Source organism: Phaenicophaeus curvirostris, chromosome 28 (genome assembly GCF_032191515.1).
Source record: "Phaenicophaeus curvirostris isolate KB17595 chromosome 28, BPBGC_Pcur_1.0, whole genome shotgun sequence".
NCBI classification, from domain to species: domain Eukaryota; kingdom Metazoa; phylum Chordata; class Aves; order Cuculiformes; family Cuculidae; genus Phaenicophaeus; species Phaenicophaeus curvirostris.
In genome coordinates this window covers 7,138,111-7,154,066 of record NC_091419.1, presented here as the reverse complement: position 1 = coordinate 7,154,066, position 15,956 = coordinate 7,138,111, and the positions used below count along the sequence as shown (strand labels likewise).

General features: G+C 63.2%; 2 protein-coding genes across 2 annotated transcripts; one reads left to right on the top strand and one right to left on the bottom strand.

Moving 5' to 3' along the window:
- Positions 1-1,346: 1,346 nt before the first annotated feature.
- On the bottom strand, positions 1,347-10,119 carry CBARP (CACN subunit beta associated regulatory protein). The gene is made up of 10 exons (XM_069877853.1): positions 9,997-10,119; positions 7,432-7,503; positions 6,384-6,529; positions 6,233-6,294; positions 5,516-5,681; positions 4,986-5,160; positions 4,394-4,546; positions 3,891-4,098; positions 3,416-3,599; positions 1,347-2,639 (listed from the first exon to the last, which is right to left on the bottom strand). The coding sequence occupies exons 2-10, from the start codon at positions 7,477-7,479 to the stop codon at positions 1,469-1,471; spliced, it is 2,313 nt and encodes a 770-aa protein (XP_069733954.1). The 5' UTR covers positions 7,480-7,503; positions 9,997-10,119; the 3' UTR covers positions 1,347-1,468.
- Positions 10,120-10,776: 657 nt separating this feature from the next.
- ATP5F1D (ATP synthase F1 subunit delta) lies at positions 10,777-14,153 on the top strand. Its single transcript, XM_069877928.1, has 5 exons — positions 10,777-10,960; positions 11,541-11,694; positions 12,078-12,166; positions 13,029-13,156; positions 14,025-14,153. Exons 1-4 carry the CDS (start codon positions 10,826-10,828, stop codon positions 13,149-13,151), a joined length of 501 nt encoding a protein of 166 aa, XP_069734029.1. The 5' UTR covers positions 10,777-10,825; the 3' UTR covers positions 13,152-13,156; positions 14,025-14,153.
- The last annotated feature ends 1,803 nt before the right edge of the window (positions 14,154-15,956 follow it).

Here is a 15,956-nt window from a genome sequence, read left to right as displayed (position 1 = left end):
GCGAGGTGGGTTCGTGTTTTTCCTCCCCCCTCTGCCAGGGGCTGCACTGCTTCGAGGTGGGTGCAGGAGACCCTGAACACCAACCCTGCTCCCATGGGAGCCACTGCGGGATAATACCAGGGCAGGATTGGGGGTGCAAGGGTGATGCCAAGGTAGGATTGATGTGATGCTGGGGCAGGAGCTGGGACAGGAGTGGAAAGATGCCAGGGTGATGCTAGGGCAAGACTGGGGCAATGCAAGAGCAATGCTGGAGCAGGATCAGTCAAATGCCAGGGCAGGATTGGGTCCCTGCCCTCCCCAGCAGCGGAAGTTGAGAAGCAAAGCACAGGAAAAGTCACAGTCGGTTGGTTTTTGTTTTTTTCTCCTTTGTTTATAGATTTAAAAACGCAGAGTTAGTGCTTTGGACAGAGACTTCGCAGAGGGAAGGAACAACCCGGCTTCTTTACTCGCATGCAATTGGGGTGCAGCGGCGGGGGGGGGGGCCCTTGCCGAGCCCTGCCTGCCCTGGCTCCCAGGTAACACAGCTCATGCTTCTTTTTGTCCATCCATCCCTTGAAAATCCACTCAAAACCCCATCCAGAGCCATCCCCTCCCCAGCGCAGCAGCATCCACCTCTGTAAACATCAATAAGTAACCTCGAACCACCTGGAGCCCCGCACTGTGCTCCTGGGGGGTACCGGGCACTGGGGGTCCCCATGGCAGATGGAACAGCACCCAGGGCAGGCGAGGGGCAGCCCCCACCCCATTAGGGGTATTTACAGACGGGGCCAGGGCTGGTCCTGCCCCCCCAGCCCTCAGACAGCACTGTGGGACCCACAGCTCGCTCTGCCCCTCCTCCAGCATCCCCTTGCCCCGGTCCCCCCTGCTTCCAGTTTAGATCCCAGTCTCCCCGCATAACTGGGGGGGGCTGTGAGCTTGAGGCGGCAATTCCCCCTCGTTAAATAGCTGCCACCCCCACCAGGGAAGCACCACAGCATTGCCCAGCCAGCCGGGGGGAATGCCCAGCTTTGACCCTTTTCTTGCCAGGACATTCCCTGGCCGGAGAGGAGGCATTATTGCTTGTAAAAACCAGAGAGGGGCGAGAGCAGATCTGCTACTCAGCTCTGCTGTGAGGAAGGATCCGGCTCAGTGGTGTTTGGGGGGTTCTTGGCAAAGTCCCTCCCCGCTGACCTCCCAGCTCCACTTCTTGCACCCCTGGCACCCCCAGCCTGGGATCCTTGCCCTCACTTGGCACCTCACTCCCAGGAGTGAGGGGGCTCGGCCACCCCACGCTACCCTACCCCCACCACGGTGGGTACGGCCAGGGGACCCCAAGTGCCCTCCTGGCCTTCCTGTGCTGGGGCCACACTTCTTGCAGCGCCCCAGGCACTGGGCTGGTCCCTGCGCCGGCAACAGGAGGGGATGGAGCCCCCAACCCCAGTGGGGGCCAAACCCCCCCTCTGCCGGGGTATCTCCCCTGGCGCTGGGTCTAAACAGGGCTGTGGTCAGGGGGGGCATCACTGGCTGCCACGGCCACTGCACACTCTGTGCTCTCTCCCGCTTTCCTCAAGTGCCCATAGAGCCGCTCTTCGAGGCCACTGGTGATCTTGTCCATTAGCTCTGAACCAGAACCCAGCCCCAGGCACTTCCCTGAGCCAGGGCAGTCGTCATCCCCAGGGGACTCGCAGCCCACCTTTGGCTCCGGGACCACCTCTCCAGGCTCCTCCACAATCACCTGGATCTCAGGGTCGGGCAGCGTTGGGGCTGGGGGGACCCCAGCGGCAGCCTCCATCGCCTCCTCGTCACCGGCACTGATGATGCGGGGCAGGGGGCTGTGGAAGCGGGCATCCAAGGGGTAGTTGGCACTGTCACCACGGCGCAAGGGCGTGCGGTGCCGCTCAAGCGCAGGGTAGCGCACGCCAGGGTCGCTGTACTGCTTGGTGTGCTGCCATTGCTTGCGGAGGTGGGTGCGGGAGCGGTGCTTGCCCCGCAGCGGTGACTCATCGAACTGGGGGTCGTGGCGCACAAAGGCATTAAACAAAGCATCCGTCTTCTCATCGATGCTGTAGTCCCGTCGGGGAAGCGCATCCCGCCCTGGGAACATCTGCCCATATGGGGACCAGGCCAGGGGGCTGTGAGGACACAAGGGTCCCCCGCCCGCCGCACCCTGGGCCATGCTCCCCTCTTCCTCCTCTTCTTCCTCTTCCTCCTCCTCTGGTTCTCGGCCCTCAAAGCTCTCGAAGATGGTGCCTTTCCGTCCCGCGCTGGTGAAGCAAATGCGCTTCTCGGAGGCCGTCTGGTCCTTGGGGGTCCCCTCCTCGCCCCCCCGGCTGGGCGCCTCGATGGAGGCGTAGCCACTGTCCATCTGCAGCAGTTTGCGTGTGCCGGGCTCCGATTCTTCTGGCTTGGGCCGACCCCAGAGCTTTTCCTCTGGGCCTTCAGCCTCGTCCAAGGAGGAGGAAGGGCAGGGGGCCACTCCGCCGGCAGAGGAGATGCTGTCCCCGCCATCACTGCGCACTGAGTCCTGGTCGTTGCTCCGCTCTGAGGAGGCGTACAGCTCCAGCGAGGCACGCAGGCTCCAGATGTCATGGTAGGCGCTGGGCTGCTCTGGGACACCAGCCTCGCTGGGGCTGCCTGTGCCCTCCTCGCCCAGCTCTAGCCTGTGGGCATCACCCCAGTGTCACTGCTGCGCAGTGGGCACGCGAGACACCAGCCCAGGGCTGGCGGTGCCACCTTGGTCCCCCATGCTGTCTCCACTACCCCAACCACTCCCTAGGTGCAGTTTTGGGCCCGTCCCTCTGAGGAGGACGCAAGGGGCTGAAGCATCTCCAGCAAAGGGAATGGAGCTGGGGAAGGGTCTGGAGCCCAGGGATTCTGGGAGTGGCTGAGGGACCTGGGGTTGTTTGATATGGAGAAAAGGAGGCTGAAGCAAGACCTTATCATTCTCTGTAGCTCCTGGAAAGGAGGTTGTGGTGAGGTGGTGCTGGGCTTTGCTGCCAAGTAACAAGAGATGGGATGAGAGGAAATGGCTTAAAGTTGCACCAGGAAAGGTTTAGGTTGGATATTGGGGAAAAATTCTTCATCAAAAGGGTTCTTGGGCACTGGCAGAGGCTACCCATGGAGGTGGTGGAGTCACAATTCCTGGAGGGGTTCAAAAGCCAGGTAGCTGAGGTGCTCAGGGATAATTTAGTGGTGGACAGGTACAGTTGGACTTGATGATCTCACAGGTCTTTTCCAACTTAGTGATTCTATGATTCTCTGCACCCATTGCCCTCCAGCCACCCCTCCAAAGCTGCAGGAATGCAGGAGCCTGCTCCATGTAGCACAGGGCACCTCAGTGCCTTCCCAGTGCCCAGCTCGCCCATCCTGGTTCCCAGCTCTCCTGTCCCAGTGCCCAGCTCACCCATTCCCATCCCCTCTATCTACTGAAAAATACCTGCCGAGAGAGGGGGGCGGGCTGGCAGGGGAGGGCAAGAAGGGGCCGCCTGCAGGGTGGAAGGCCACGTCGTCTGTGTGGGCAATGTACTGGATGATGTCTGTCTGGTGAGGGTCCCGGTCCTCCTGGTCCATGCTCTCACTGGCTGCCCGCTGCCGCTGGAACTGCCGCCGTTTGGGGGACCCTGGGGGGCACAGGACAAGGTTGGGGAGCACAGATCATAGAATCATGGAATAGTTTGGGTTGGAAGGGACCTCAAAGCCTATACAGTTCCACCTCCCACTGGATCCTGTTGCTCCAAGCCCCATCCAACCTGGCCTTGAACCCCTCCAGGGATGGGGCAACCTGGGCCAAGGCTTCTGTGCCCAAATTGTGAGGAATTTCTTCCTAAGGTGTCATCTAAATCCCCCCCCTCCAATTTAAAGCCATTCCCCCTCATTCTATCATGGTTCCAACCCAACATCGAGCCCCCCACCTCTCGTGTCCAGGCTGGATGCCCGCTGAGTGCTTTCCAGCTTCCACTTCTTGATCCTGAAGTAGGGGCTGGCCCCATCCAGGCTGGCGTGGCGGCGCAGGCGGGTGAAAAACTGCAGGACAGTGCCCTGCGTGGGGGCCGGGGGGGACTCGGAGGGGCCACCACTGACCCCCCCAGTCCCCTTCCCAGCCCTGGGCGCTGCTGCAAACTGCAGGGAGGAATGGGGGTGCTGTGAGTGCCTGCTGGGCTCCAGGGCTCCCCCAGCTCCACCTCAGCTCCTTTGTCCTTCTCCTGCCAAGCTTGCCTGCACAAATGTGCCCTGGGGCAGGGGATGATGAGGGGACAAGGGGGAGGTGGAGGGGATGGCTGGATGCCCCCATCTCTCCGCAGAGTCGTAGCACAGAGCAGCCCCCCTGGGATGCTGGGGAGCGAGGGTCAGGGCAGGATGAGTCTCCAGGGCTGTGCAGGGTGGAAAGCCCCCTCCCTTAGCACCCCCTGCTCACCGAGGGGCCCTCCCCAGAGTCAGAGTAGGCAGCTGGGCTGGCTTCCACGAAGCTGGTGTCCACGGTGGAGTTGTAGGTGTCCCCAGGCAAGGCAGAGCTGGGGCACACAGCATGGCTGGGGAGCGACGGTGGTGGTGGGGCTCCCCCGGGGGGCTGCAGGGCATGGGATGCTCAGGGGGCTTCACATGAGGGTTGGAGATGCCAAGAAACCCCCCCCATCCCCTCCATTCCTGCATCCAGCGATGCCCTGGGACTCCCATACCAGGTCTGGTGGCACCAGGGAGCTGCAGGACCCCCCTGATCACCCCCTTCCCTCCGGTGCCTCCCTGAGGGGCTGCAGGACCCCCCCTTACCCCCTGATCCCCTCTGTACCTCCTGGGGGACTGCAGGACCCCCTAGTTCCCCAATTCCTCTGATCCCTCCCTGAGGGGCTGTAGGACTTCCCTCCAATCTGTCCCATCCTCCTAGTGCTTTTCTGGGGGGCTGCAGGACCCCTCCATCTCTCCCATCCTCCCGACCCCTCCCTGGGGGGCTGCAGGACCCGAAGTCTCTCCAGTGCCTCCTGAGGGGCTGCAGGACCCCCTGGTCTGACCTGGAAGATGGCAAGGCCGGGCTTGGGCAGGGGCGGGCAGGGGGCCATGGCGGGGCTGCTCTCACTGGTCTCGCACTCGTGGATGGTGACGATCCTGAGGGCGGGGGGTGCGGGGGGCAGGTGGGTCAGACGCGCGTTCTTCAGGTGGTGGAAGTCGCCCTCAGTCAGCGTGTACCTGGGGGGATGTCAGGGGGTCGACATCAGACTCCCCAGCACCCCCAGTCCACCCACTGGATCCCCCAATCCTCCCAGTTTCCCCCCCCTAGATCCCCCAGTCCTCCCAATCCCCCCAGCATTCTGAGTCCTCAATCCACCCAAGCACATCCCTAGTCTTTCCAGTTCTCCCAGCCCTTCCAGCACCCTCAGTCCTTCCAATTCCCTCCAGTCCTCCAGCACTCCCAGCACCCTTAGTACCCAGCATACCCAGTCCTAGTCCCCTCAGTCCCTTCAATTCTCCCCAGTCCTTCCAATTCCCTCCAGCACCCCCAGTCCTTCCAAGTCCTCCCAGTGCCCCCAGTCCAGTGCTTTACCTCCTCCCCTTCTCCTGGGTCTTCTTGCCCTGGTCAAAGAGAGCAGCCTCATTGAAGGAGACACGACGGGCAGTGGAGGAGCTGGAGGACAGGAACCGCTCACTCTCCACATCCCGGTAGCTGGAGGATGAGAGGCAGTCGGGGTCCTCCACTTTGATGGTGATATCTGCAGAGAAGGGAGTCAGCAACCAGCATCCCCTCGGCTCCTCACAGTGTGCAACGGCTTCCCCACCTGAGGCCTGGCAAACTTGCTGCACTGATGCCTTGATGCCACCCTGGTGGCTCCAGCTCCTGGCCACCAATGCTGCTCGTGCAGCAGGAGATGGGAAGGGTGATGGATTTGGCCACCCTGGCAGCAGGGAGTGCCTGGGGGCTGCTTTATCCCCACCCTGGTGAGGCTGGGATCTGCTGGGGCTGCAGCCGGTGTTACAGGTGAGTGATAGATGGCAGGGCACCGCGGCACCCCCGGCAATAGGCCCCCCCAGCCCTGCCTTGGGACCCTTAGCTCTGTCATGGGACCTCAGGCTCCTCTGTGCTCCCATGGGACCCCCAGCCCCACCACAGCAGCCCCAGCCCCACCTTGGTACCCCCAGCCCTGCCTGGGGACCCTGGGTTCCACTGTGCCCCCATGGGACCCCCAGCCCCACCATGGGACCCTTGGCTCTGCCACAGGACCCCCAGCCCCACTATGGCCCCCCCTGGCCCCATGGCGCTCACCCTGGGTGGGCTGCGAGTCATCCAGGTAGGTGGTGTTGGTTTTCTCAGGGTCATCGCTGGCTCTGCGGGGGCAGCAGGGTCAGCGATGCCCCTCGTTGGCCCTCCCAGACCCTTTTCCCCGCGACATCGCCTGTGCTGAGCCCATTCCCACCTGGAATGCCGTCGGTCGGCCTCGCAGCAGCGGCGGCAGATGATCAGGATGCTGGAGAGCAGCACTAGGGTTCCCCCAATGAAGATGGAGAGCAGGGCGAGGAGCAGCACGTACCCATCCTGGGGGGACACCTCGCCGGGCACCGCCTGCACGGGTGATGGTGCTGAGCTTGGGGAATAGCGCAGCCCCCTCGCGCTCCCTGGCTGCGGGAGAGGGGCTGATCCGGGAGCAGCACCCAGGACCCTTGGGGCCCCAGCACCCAGATTCCTCAGATGCACAGCACCAGATCACCAGCACCCAGGACCCCCCAGCACCCCGGACCCTTCAGATCCCCAGGACCCAAGACCCCTCCAGCACGGGGCACTGAGCCGGAGCAGGTAACAGCCCAGCCCCACATACCACCTCACTGGGGTGCAGGACAGCCCCCCACCCCAAGGATGACGCTGAGCGCCGCTCCCCAGAGATGCTCGTGCTCCCCCGCCGCCCCCGGCCCAGCTGCCGGCTCTTGGGACCTGCCTTCACCAAGGAAACGGCACTGGGGGGCAGAGCTGCGGGCAGCCCCCGCACCCGGTGGATGGGACCCCACATCCTACCCCAGAGCTGGGGGCACGCTCACACCGCCCAGCCAGCAGCACTGGCTGTGGGAGAGGGGCAGAACCCAGACCCTTCCGACCCCCAGCACCCAGATCCTTCGGACCCCCATATCCCTTGGAGTACCAACACTCAGACCCCTTCGACCTCCGGGACTCGGATACCTTGGACCTGTGGAGCCAGAGCACCTCGGGGCGCTGCGCAGGGCGCAGAGAGGTGTCACCACCCCAAGAACTTGGGGGTGACAGTGGGGCCGGGGAGCTGCTGCCATACCCACCCGGGCACAGAGCATCTCGGGGGGCTGCGCAGGGCACAGAACGGTGTCACCACCCCCAGGACTGCGGGATGACTGGGGGGCCGCTGCTATCCCTACCCCGGTGCGGACCCCGGCCCCCCCGAACACCCCCTCCTCCCCCCGGGATGCTCCCCAGGGGCCCCAAGGAGGGACAGGGCTCACCGTGGTGCTCTCGGTCGCGTTGTCCCAGGGTGTCGGGTCATCGCTCATGGTCCGTCGCGGCCGGAGCGCGTCCTGGAGCGGGGGGAGATGGGGGGACGGAGGGAAGGGGGGGCGGCAGCTCCGGGTCCTGCCCGGCCCCGCGGAAGGACCGGGAGGGACCGGGATGAAGGGATGGAGCGAGGGTGTGGTGAGGAGGGAGGGTGGAAGCACGGTGGGATGGAGGGAGGGAGGGACCGAGGGTGTGGTCAGGAGAGAAGGTGGCTCCAGGGAAAGGAGGGATGCGGGGATGGAGGCTCTGGAGAGAGGGATGCGGGGATGGAGGGAAGGTGGCTCTGGAGGCAGAAGGGATGCAGGGACGGGGAGCCAGGTGGGGCCCAGGATAGGGAGAAGGAGGCAGGACAGCTGCCACCCCCTTTCCAGGGACCCACCCCCAGCCCGGTGCAGCCTCTGGGGTGGGTCAGCCGCCCCTGCCCCCCGGCTCGTGTGGGGCACAGCCCCCAGCCCAGGTGGAGGCCACGTTCCGAGAGCCTGGAGCTGCCAAGTAGCGGCTTATGCTGGTGGCCAGAAGTGGCCCGGGGGCCGCCTGGGATGGAGGTGATACCCCACTGCCCCAGCGCTGCCATCCCTCAGGGGGGCATAGGGCCAAATACAGACCCCAGCACCACAGCCAAGGGTCTGGGACTCGTGGGGGGAATGGGGCTACCTGGCCTCTGCCCACAGGAGCTCGTGGGGAGCAGCACTCGGGGCACCTTGGCCGGGAAGGGGGGCAGATGCCACCCCACACCTCGTGTGAGCAGAGCTGGCGTGGGTGTTGCTGAAACGCAGCGGGTGATGCTTCTGAGTCAGCCCAACAGCGTCTCCGTCACTGGATTGTCCCCACGCGGGGGGAGACGGGGCCGCCAAGCAGCCCACGGGTGACAGAGAAGGGCTGAGAGCTACCAGGGCCAGAGGACAGACAGATGGACAGACACCTCCAAGCCCCACCGTGGCACAGACCCCACATTTGGGCACCAGGATGAGCCCCCTCACCCTCCCGCACCACCAGCACAGCCCTGGGGAGCTTCTGAGCACGCACCGTGGTTCCGTGGGTCCCTGTCTGTTTGTCCTGGGCTGTGGGGCTGAGCTAGGGTGGGCGATGCTGGGGCAGGGGGCAGCGGTGGGAGTTGTGCTGGCCGGGATGATTGGAAACCGTGCAAAATTAGGTCAGCGAAAAATGTGAATGGAGCCCATGGGTGGGTGGGAAACGGGACTGGTGGGGGCAGCCGGGGGTGACAGCAGCAAGAGTCAGGGGTGGCTGCACCGCACAGGGCTGGGGGGTGCCGTGGTTTGGGGTGCAAAGTGAAGACACGAAGACATTGGGGGACATCAAGATATGAATCCTTGGGGGGACATCAGGGTACAAAGCCGGGGGGGGATATTGGGGTACAAAGACATCAGGGGACATCGAGGTATGAAGACATGGGGGGGGGGAAATATTGGGGCATGAGCCCCTCAGGGGGACATTGGGGTACAAAGCCTTGGGGGGGGGACATCGGGGTAGGAAGCCCCTTGGTGGGGGACACTTGCATAGAAAACCTGGGGGCAAATACTGGGGGACAAAGCGTAGGGGGGGACATTGGGGTAGGAACCCCATGGGGGGATACCGGGGTAAGAGCAACCACCCAGGGCACAGACCCCGACCCCCACCAGCCCTCGGGCATCCCTGAACTTGGGGGGTGAGGGGATCAGCATGGGGGGACTGAATCCCCGGTATTCCCAAGGTGGAAGAAGGAGTGTTCCAGCCCACAGACCTGCCAGGGGTGTGGGGGGACCCCAGGCCTGACATGGGGGGGACCCGGGGGGGCGGGCAAGGGGCCGCAGCTCCATCGGGGTGGGGGCGAGCCCACGGGTGGGATCCCGGGGGGGCACGGGAAGAATGTCCCCATCATGTAGGAATCCCGTCTCCATGGCAACCCGTTGGGAACAGGACAGCCATTGTCTGGAGGAGGGGGCCGGTCCCCGGGTTGTCCCTGCCGGGGGGCGAGGGGGGACTCAGAGCCACCGCTGGTGCCCAGAACGGGGGCTCGGGACCCCGGGAGGGGGTCTGCCCTCCACGCGTGATGCTGGAGTTGGGGGGGACCCCACTCTGCGCCCCTCGGCTGCAATGGCCCTCCCAGCCCCTGCCCGGGGATGTGGGGCAGGGATGCCAGAGGTGGGTGGGGGCGGAGGCAGGGATGGGGCTGTGGAGCAGGGATGGAGGGCAGGGGCGGAGGCAGGGATGTGGGAGGGGGGATGAAGGCAGGGATGTGGGAGGGGGGATGCAGGCAGGGATGTGGGAGGGGGGATGTGGGGCAGGGATGGAGGCGTGGGTGCAGACAGGGGTGCGGGGCAGGGATGTAGGAGGTGGGCAGGGATGGAGAGAGGGATGCGGGCAGGGCTGTGGGGCAGGGATGGAGAGAGGGATGCGGGCAGGGATGCCGGCAGGGATGCGGGAGGTGGGCGGGGATGGGGGCAGGGCTGTGGGGCAGACGGTACAGAAGGAGGGCTGCAGGCAGGGCTGGGGGGTCTCGCCGGGCCGGCACTCACCTAGCAGCGGGGCCGGGACTCCATCACCGCCGCGGCGCTCGGGGCGGCCCCGCGATTTATGAATGAACCGGAGCCGCCCCCGCGCGGGCGTCACGTGGGGCCGGGGCTGCGGGGCCCGGTTGCCCCACGGGCCCCCCACAGCCCCCCCACGGGCCCCCCACAGCCGCCCCACGGCCGCATAGCCCTGTCTGCCCCACGGCCCTGCCCCACGGCCCTGCCTGCCCAGGGCTGCCCCACAGCCCCCTGATTGCCCCACAGCCCTGCCCCACAGCCCTGGCTGCCCCACAGTCCTACCCCACAGCTCCCCAGCTGCCCCGAGCCCTGCCCCACAGCTCCCCGACGGCCCCACAGTCCCTTGCCCGCCTCAAGCCTTGCCCCACAGCCCTGCCCCACCGCCCCGGGACCGGTCGCAGGTTGCCCCGCGAGCCCCCAGGCACAGGCCCGGCTCCCCGAGCCTATGGGGCTGTGGGGCATGGCCAGAGCCGGGGGTCGGGGGGCTCCCCCTCGGGTCCATCAGCCACGCCCACGTCCGTGCGCCCCCCATCGTAGGGAAAACCAGAACGCAGAGACTACAACTCCCATGAAAACTCGCGACGCCACGGTATGACGTCACTTCCACTCTGCTCCCCCACGATCTCCGTATCCTCGAGGTGCGAGAACTGCAATTCCCATGAGACCTCGCGGCCTCCTCGGGAAGCAGCGCCCATTTCCCGCGGTCATTGCGCTGCGCGGGGCACGCCGGGAGCTGTAGTTCCACTGCCTTCCCGCCGTGCCCCGCGCCGCCCCGTTCGCCCTTGCTGCTGCCGCCGCCGCCGCCACCACCACCATCATGTTCCGCGCCCGCCGCCTTCTCCTGCGCCTCTCGGCCCGCCCGGCGCTGCCGCCGCCTCCCCGGGCCCGGGGCTATGCCGACCCCGCCTCGGGGCCCACCCCCATGGCCTTCACCTTCGCCTCGCCCACGCAGGTAGGCCTGACCTGGGCCCGTCCCCAGACGGTGCCCCGGGGCGGAGGGCGAGGCCTGCACTGACCCTGGGGCCGAGCTCCTCCGGCGCTGGGGGATGCACAGGTGGGATTTGGGGTGCATGGGCACGATTAGGGTTGTACAGGCAAGATTTAGGGCTGCCAGGCAGGATTTGGGCAAGATGAGCCCTGCGAGCGCCCGCGTAGAGGCCACATCGTTGATACCCCTCAGACATCAAGGCCTCCCTACGCTCTTCCCAGGCTGCTCCCAGCTGCACCCTTCGCCTCTCGCCCACTCCCGACTTCGTGTCTCCACGTGCTGCCTCCCTGCCACCCCGCCTTGGGAGGCTCGGAGAGTGTCTGCCAGGACCCCTCCTCCTCCTCCTGCGTCTCCTGCTCCCACCGTGTGAAGGTTCAGGCTGCCCTGGTCACACCTCGCTGCATGTTAAACCCTGCCAGCTGCTAGGAGCAGGGCTGGGAACAGGATTCCCACTGCATCCCTTGGCTCTCCAGTGTCAGGGGAGCAACCTCTGTCCTTCCCCTTCATTCCTGGTGATGGATTCTTTCCCTCTGCTCTGTTCCAGGTGTTTTATAATGGTGCCAATGTGAAGCAGGTGGATGTGCCCACGCTGACTGGCTCCTTTGGTATCCTGGCCTCTCACGTTCCCACCTTGCAAGTCCTCAAACCAGGAGTTGTGACAGTCCATGCCGAGGACGGCACAGCCACCAAGTACTTTGGTAAGTGGAGCAGGCGAGGGAGAAAAGCATGTGTGGGGAGGTTGTTCTTAGGGCTTTAACACTTGGTGCAGTTCCAGGGATTTCTGCTTTTCTGGCCTCCCAGAAGCTGCAGGAGGCTGTTCTAAAAGGTGGGGATTGCCCCTGGAAGGTGGGGCTCAGGGCCAGGCTGTGGGCTGAGGTCAGGTTTTCTTGGTTCTGCTCAGACCTCCTGGGCACATCGCTGCTTTAGCTTCTGTTTTGGTAGTAAACAAGTCCCTGTGGGACTTGGAAAACATCACAGGAGGTGTGGAGGTCCAAAGGGATGGTGGGGGTTGTGGGATGATCTCGGCAGAGCTGTGCTGTGTGTGGTTTGCCTTACTCACCCTACTGCACCGCCTTTGCAGTGAGCAGCGGCTCCGTCACAGTGCACGCTGACTCCACGGTGCAGGTGCTGGCAGAGGAGGCGGCGACGATGGACATGCTGGATCTGGCTGTGAGTATCCTGCTCGCCACAGCTTACCTTGGGCAGGCCCCAGCAGCCGGGTCCCTCCTGCAGCAGGATTTGCTCCATGCTTCTCTCCTGCAGGGCAGTTGGCGCAGGAGCTTCTTGTGGCCACAGAAAGTGTGCCCAGACCAGGGCCTGGGCCTGCATCCCAAGCTTCACCATTGCCTGCTTGTTTGAGACCAAGGGCTTGGAGCTCTCTCTCCATGGGCTGCAGGAAGAGGAATCAGCACAGTCTTTACCCATTCTCTAGGCCCTTCTCTCCCCTCGCACAGGTGCTGATCACAGAATCTTGGAATGGTTTGGGTTGGAAGGACCCTCAAAGCCCATCCAATTCCACCCTGTGCCATGGGCAGGGACACCTCCCACTGGATCAGGGGCTCCAAGCCCTATCCAGCCTGGCCTGGAACACCTCCAGGGATGGGGCAGCCACCCCTGCTCTGGGCAACCTGGGCCAGGGCCTCCCCACCCTCACAGCAAAACATTTCTCCCCAAGATCTCATCTCAATCTCCACTCTTTCAGCTGAAAACCGTTCCTCCTCATCCAATCTCTGCCCTCCCTGAGCAGGAGCCCCTCCCCACCTTTCCTGGAGCCCCTTTCAGCACTGGAAGCTGCTCTAAGGTCTCCCCAGAGCCTTCTCTTCTCCAGGCTGAACAACCGCAACTATCTCTGCCTGATTCTGCCCCTTTTCACCCCTCTTAGGCTTGACAGCAGCTTTTCCCAAGCAAGGCCTTGTGCACAGCGCTGATGACTGCACAGGGAGAGGGCAGCAGGGTGACTCAGGGGCTGCAGCAGAAGTCACCATCCTGTGGTGATCTCGCAGTGACACATTCCTTGTGCTCTCATATTCAGACTGCAAAATCAAACCTGGAGAAGGCTGTTTCCGAGATGGCTGCAGCATCTGATGAAGCAGCTAAAGCAGAAGCTCAGATTAAAGTAGAAGCTAACGAGGCCCTTGTAAAAGCCCTGGAGTAATTAAGGTAAATGGCACCTCTGTCCTGGCTGAGGTTTCCAGACCTGCTTTGGAGACAAATCCCTGCTCTGTGCTGCAGATAGGGAACTTCCCGGCAGCAGCTGCGTCTGCTGGGCTGCCCGAGGGTGGATGAGGGTTTGCGGCTGGGTTTGAGGGAGTGGTGACGGCAGAGCTGTCCCTTTATGTGGTGGGATCAGCTCTAGGGGCACCTGGGGAGGCCCCCTGCCCAGCGCCGCTAGATGGCAGCAGGGCCCAGTGCCGTGGCATATGGTGCTGTGCCGTGCCGGATGGTGCTGTGCCGTGCCGTGCGGTGCCGTGCTGGGGGGCTTAGCCCAGCACCGGGGCGGACAAGGAGCCTGCAGGCGCTGGTGGGGCCTCATGGCTGCCTCCAGGTCGTGACGGGCAGCTCTGGCGCAGGCTGGATGTCTGGGGCCCCAGAGGGAAAATGCTGTGGGGCCTCTGCTCCGCGTGCACTCCCTTCTGGTATAAACAAACAGCTTCTGTCTCAGGGGTGGCGAGGCCAGGCTTGTGGCCCTTTTTCCCTCTACCCTGCTAAGATTATGCCTCAGCCCGCCCCTTCCCGCATGCTGGCAGGCGGGAGCTGTCCTCTGCGGCAGCATCTGTGCTAAGCTGGGCAGGTGAGTCAGCAGGAGCCTCCGCCTGGAGCAGAATCAGCAGGGCAGTGGCCCCCCACTATCTCCCTGATCTCCGGTCCCTTTGCTCTTTGGCCCTAGGTCAGGTCCGGGAGAGCCGGTGGCTCTTGTTTACTCTCAGGGGTTTAACAGCCTGTGCCAGGGCCAAGCCCTCAGGTTGGAATCCACTGCTTTGCTGAGCCCACCCCACCTCAAAACCAACTGTGCTTCTGTGTATTGCAGGAATCCCACTGTGGATGTTGAGAAACCTCAGACTGTCCTACTTGTCCCAACTTCCCCGATTGTACAGATGGTATGGGACAAATGGAGGCAGAGAAAAGGTTCTGATCAATTAAAGGAAATGTAATCCTGTCTTGTAGCACGTCACCTTTTTTGGAGGCAGTGGATCGCAGCTTGTGCTGCTCTGGGTGCCTGGGGGAGGCTCCTGCCCCACACCAGGGTCTGCTGGGGTACAGTTGTCTTGCTCCAGTGCTGCCCTGGGGCTTGGCTGGAGATTCCCGTGGGAGATTCACCCACAGAAGGCTTATCAGGCATTTTATAACCCCCTCCCTGTGCTGTCAGCCACCTCCACCTCCAATAATCCACCTGGACAGCAGGATTACGGCAGTGCAGGAGGAGGCACCCACAGGGCAGTGCAGGCCTGTACCAGAGCCTTCCTGCCTTCGCTCCCCGCCCCATCCAACACTGTCTTTTGCTCAGCCTCCCACCTCCATTCCCACAGGAATTTGAGTGGTCTGGGCTGTTTCTCCACAGTGTTTTTTGCAGCTGGACAGCAGCTGCCTGGGCTTTAACCCATTCCTGTTTCCACTGTGTGTGTGGCACCCAGAGCAGTGAAAATCTCCCCTTGTTCCTTGGAGACAGGCTTGGTGCAGAGAGGGAAGGGGATGCTATGCGTGGTGGGAATCTTTCCTGAATCTGTGTGTGTTGGGGGTGGCTGATGTTACTCTGCTGAAGCAGCAGCCCTGTCCAAGGCAGCTGCCCTGGGGTCCTTGCAGCCGCCTTGGACAAGAGAGGCACTTGCTTGTCCCCACACGCCTTGAGAAATGGCAGCGCTGCTGGTAAGGAGTGGGCTTGAGTGAGGGGCTGCTCCTGCCTGTGCCAGACACCCGAGGATGCATGTCTTGCCAGCGGCACCATCTGCTGCCAGGCTCCTCACTCGGTGCCGTCCTCCCCACGCCTCCCCAGAGGGATTTCAGGTTCCCTCTGCCACACAAACCCCTCCAGCGCAGCCTTGACAGCCAAGGGAGGCAGAGGTGGCCACTGGCCCCTGGATACAAAGTGCTGCACTCCCTCTGCCTTGCTCTAATCCCCTTTTCCCTACAGTCTTCCATCCTGGGAATGCAAGTTGGCTTGCCTGTGCAGGCAGCTGCTCCAGCAAAGGTCAGCGGGCGGCAGGGTTTGCCTCCTGTCTGGCCTCCTGGCGAGCTCTGCTCCACAGCCGGAGTGGGGCATGGCTATTTTCAGCACTGCCACCCAGGATGTAATCTTGGCTGCCTCCTCCTCTTCTCACCACCACCTCCTCCCCCTCCTCTCGCTTGCTCTGTCTTTCTCTCTTCCCCCCCTCCTTCCACAAGTGATCAAGAATAGTGCCTATGGTGTTAAATTTCTCACTCCAGAGCTTATTAAAAGCCTCCAAGTGCCTGATGCTCAGCCTGTTTGCAGCTCAGGCGACCTCCCAGTTTCTGAGCTGCTCCACTGCCTTTTTCATCCCTTCCCCTTCCCTTCTCTTATTTTGTTTGTTTTAAAGGTCACACGTTGCACTGTGCATAAGCAAAGCCTCAAAGTCAGAGTGAATGCTAATTAAAACATCTTGGGAATAACTGGGTACGGACAGCTTCGCTCCCTCTTCCGCTCGCTCACTCTCCTCTGTCCCTGGTTTCTATTTGCGGCATGTGTGTGCCTCTCGACACACGCAGCCGTTCTCTTTTCCGACGGAAGGTGGCTGCGTGGTTTTTTTTCATCTAATGGAAGCGCGTTGGCGAGGCTGGGAAGCTGGGGAAATGGCCAGCTGCTATTTTTAGGATGGGAAAAAAAGTGACTCCGTCAGTGTCCTCGCACCAGCTTTTCTTACTGCCTTCCGCCAGCTCCGGGCGGGAACATGAGGGGCCAGTGGGGCTGTGGCCTTGTCCCCTTGCAGGGTGCCCTTGGCTGGGC

Excerpts from the sequence above, each read along its gene's own strand:
- CBARP (XM_069877853.1), bottom strand. The coding sequence starts at position 7,479 with ATGAGCGATGACCCGACACCCTGGGACAACGCGACCGAGAGCACCACG. Across the intron at positions 6,295-6,383 it reads GCCGACCGACGGCATTCCAG|AGCCAGCGATGACCCTGAGA; the intron begins GTGGGAATGGGC and ends CTGCCCCCGCAG. Across the intron at positions 4,547-4,985 it reads CCGGCCTTGCCATCTTCCAG|CCCCCCGGGGGAGCCCCACC; the intron begins GTCAGACCAGGG and ends CATGCCCTGCAG.
- ATP5F1D (XM_069877928.1), top strand. The coding sequence starts at position 10,826 with ATGTTCCGCGCCCGCCGCCTTCTCCTGCGCCTCTCGGCCCGCCCGGCG. Across the intron at positions 11,695-12,077 it reads CACAGCCACCAAGTACTTTG|TGAGCAGCGGCTCCGTCACA; the intron begins GTAAGTGGAGCA and ends CCGCCTTTGCAG. Across the intron at positions 12,167-13,028 it reads TGGACATGCTGGATCTGGCT|ACTGCAAAATCAAACCTGGA; the intron begins GTGAGTATCCTG and ends TCTCATATTCAG.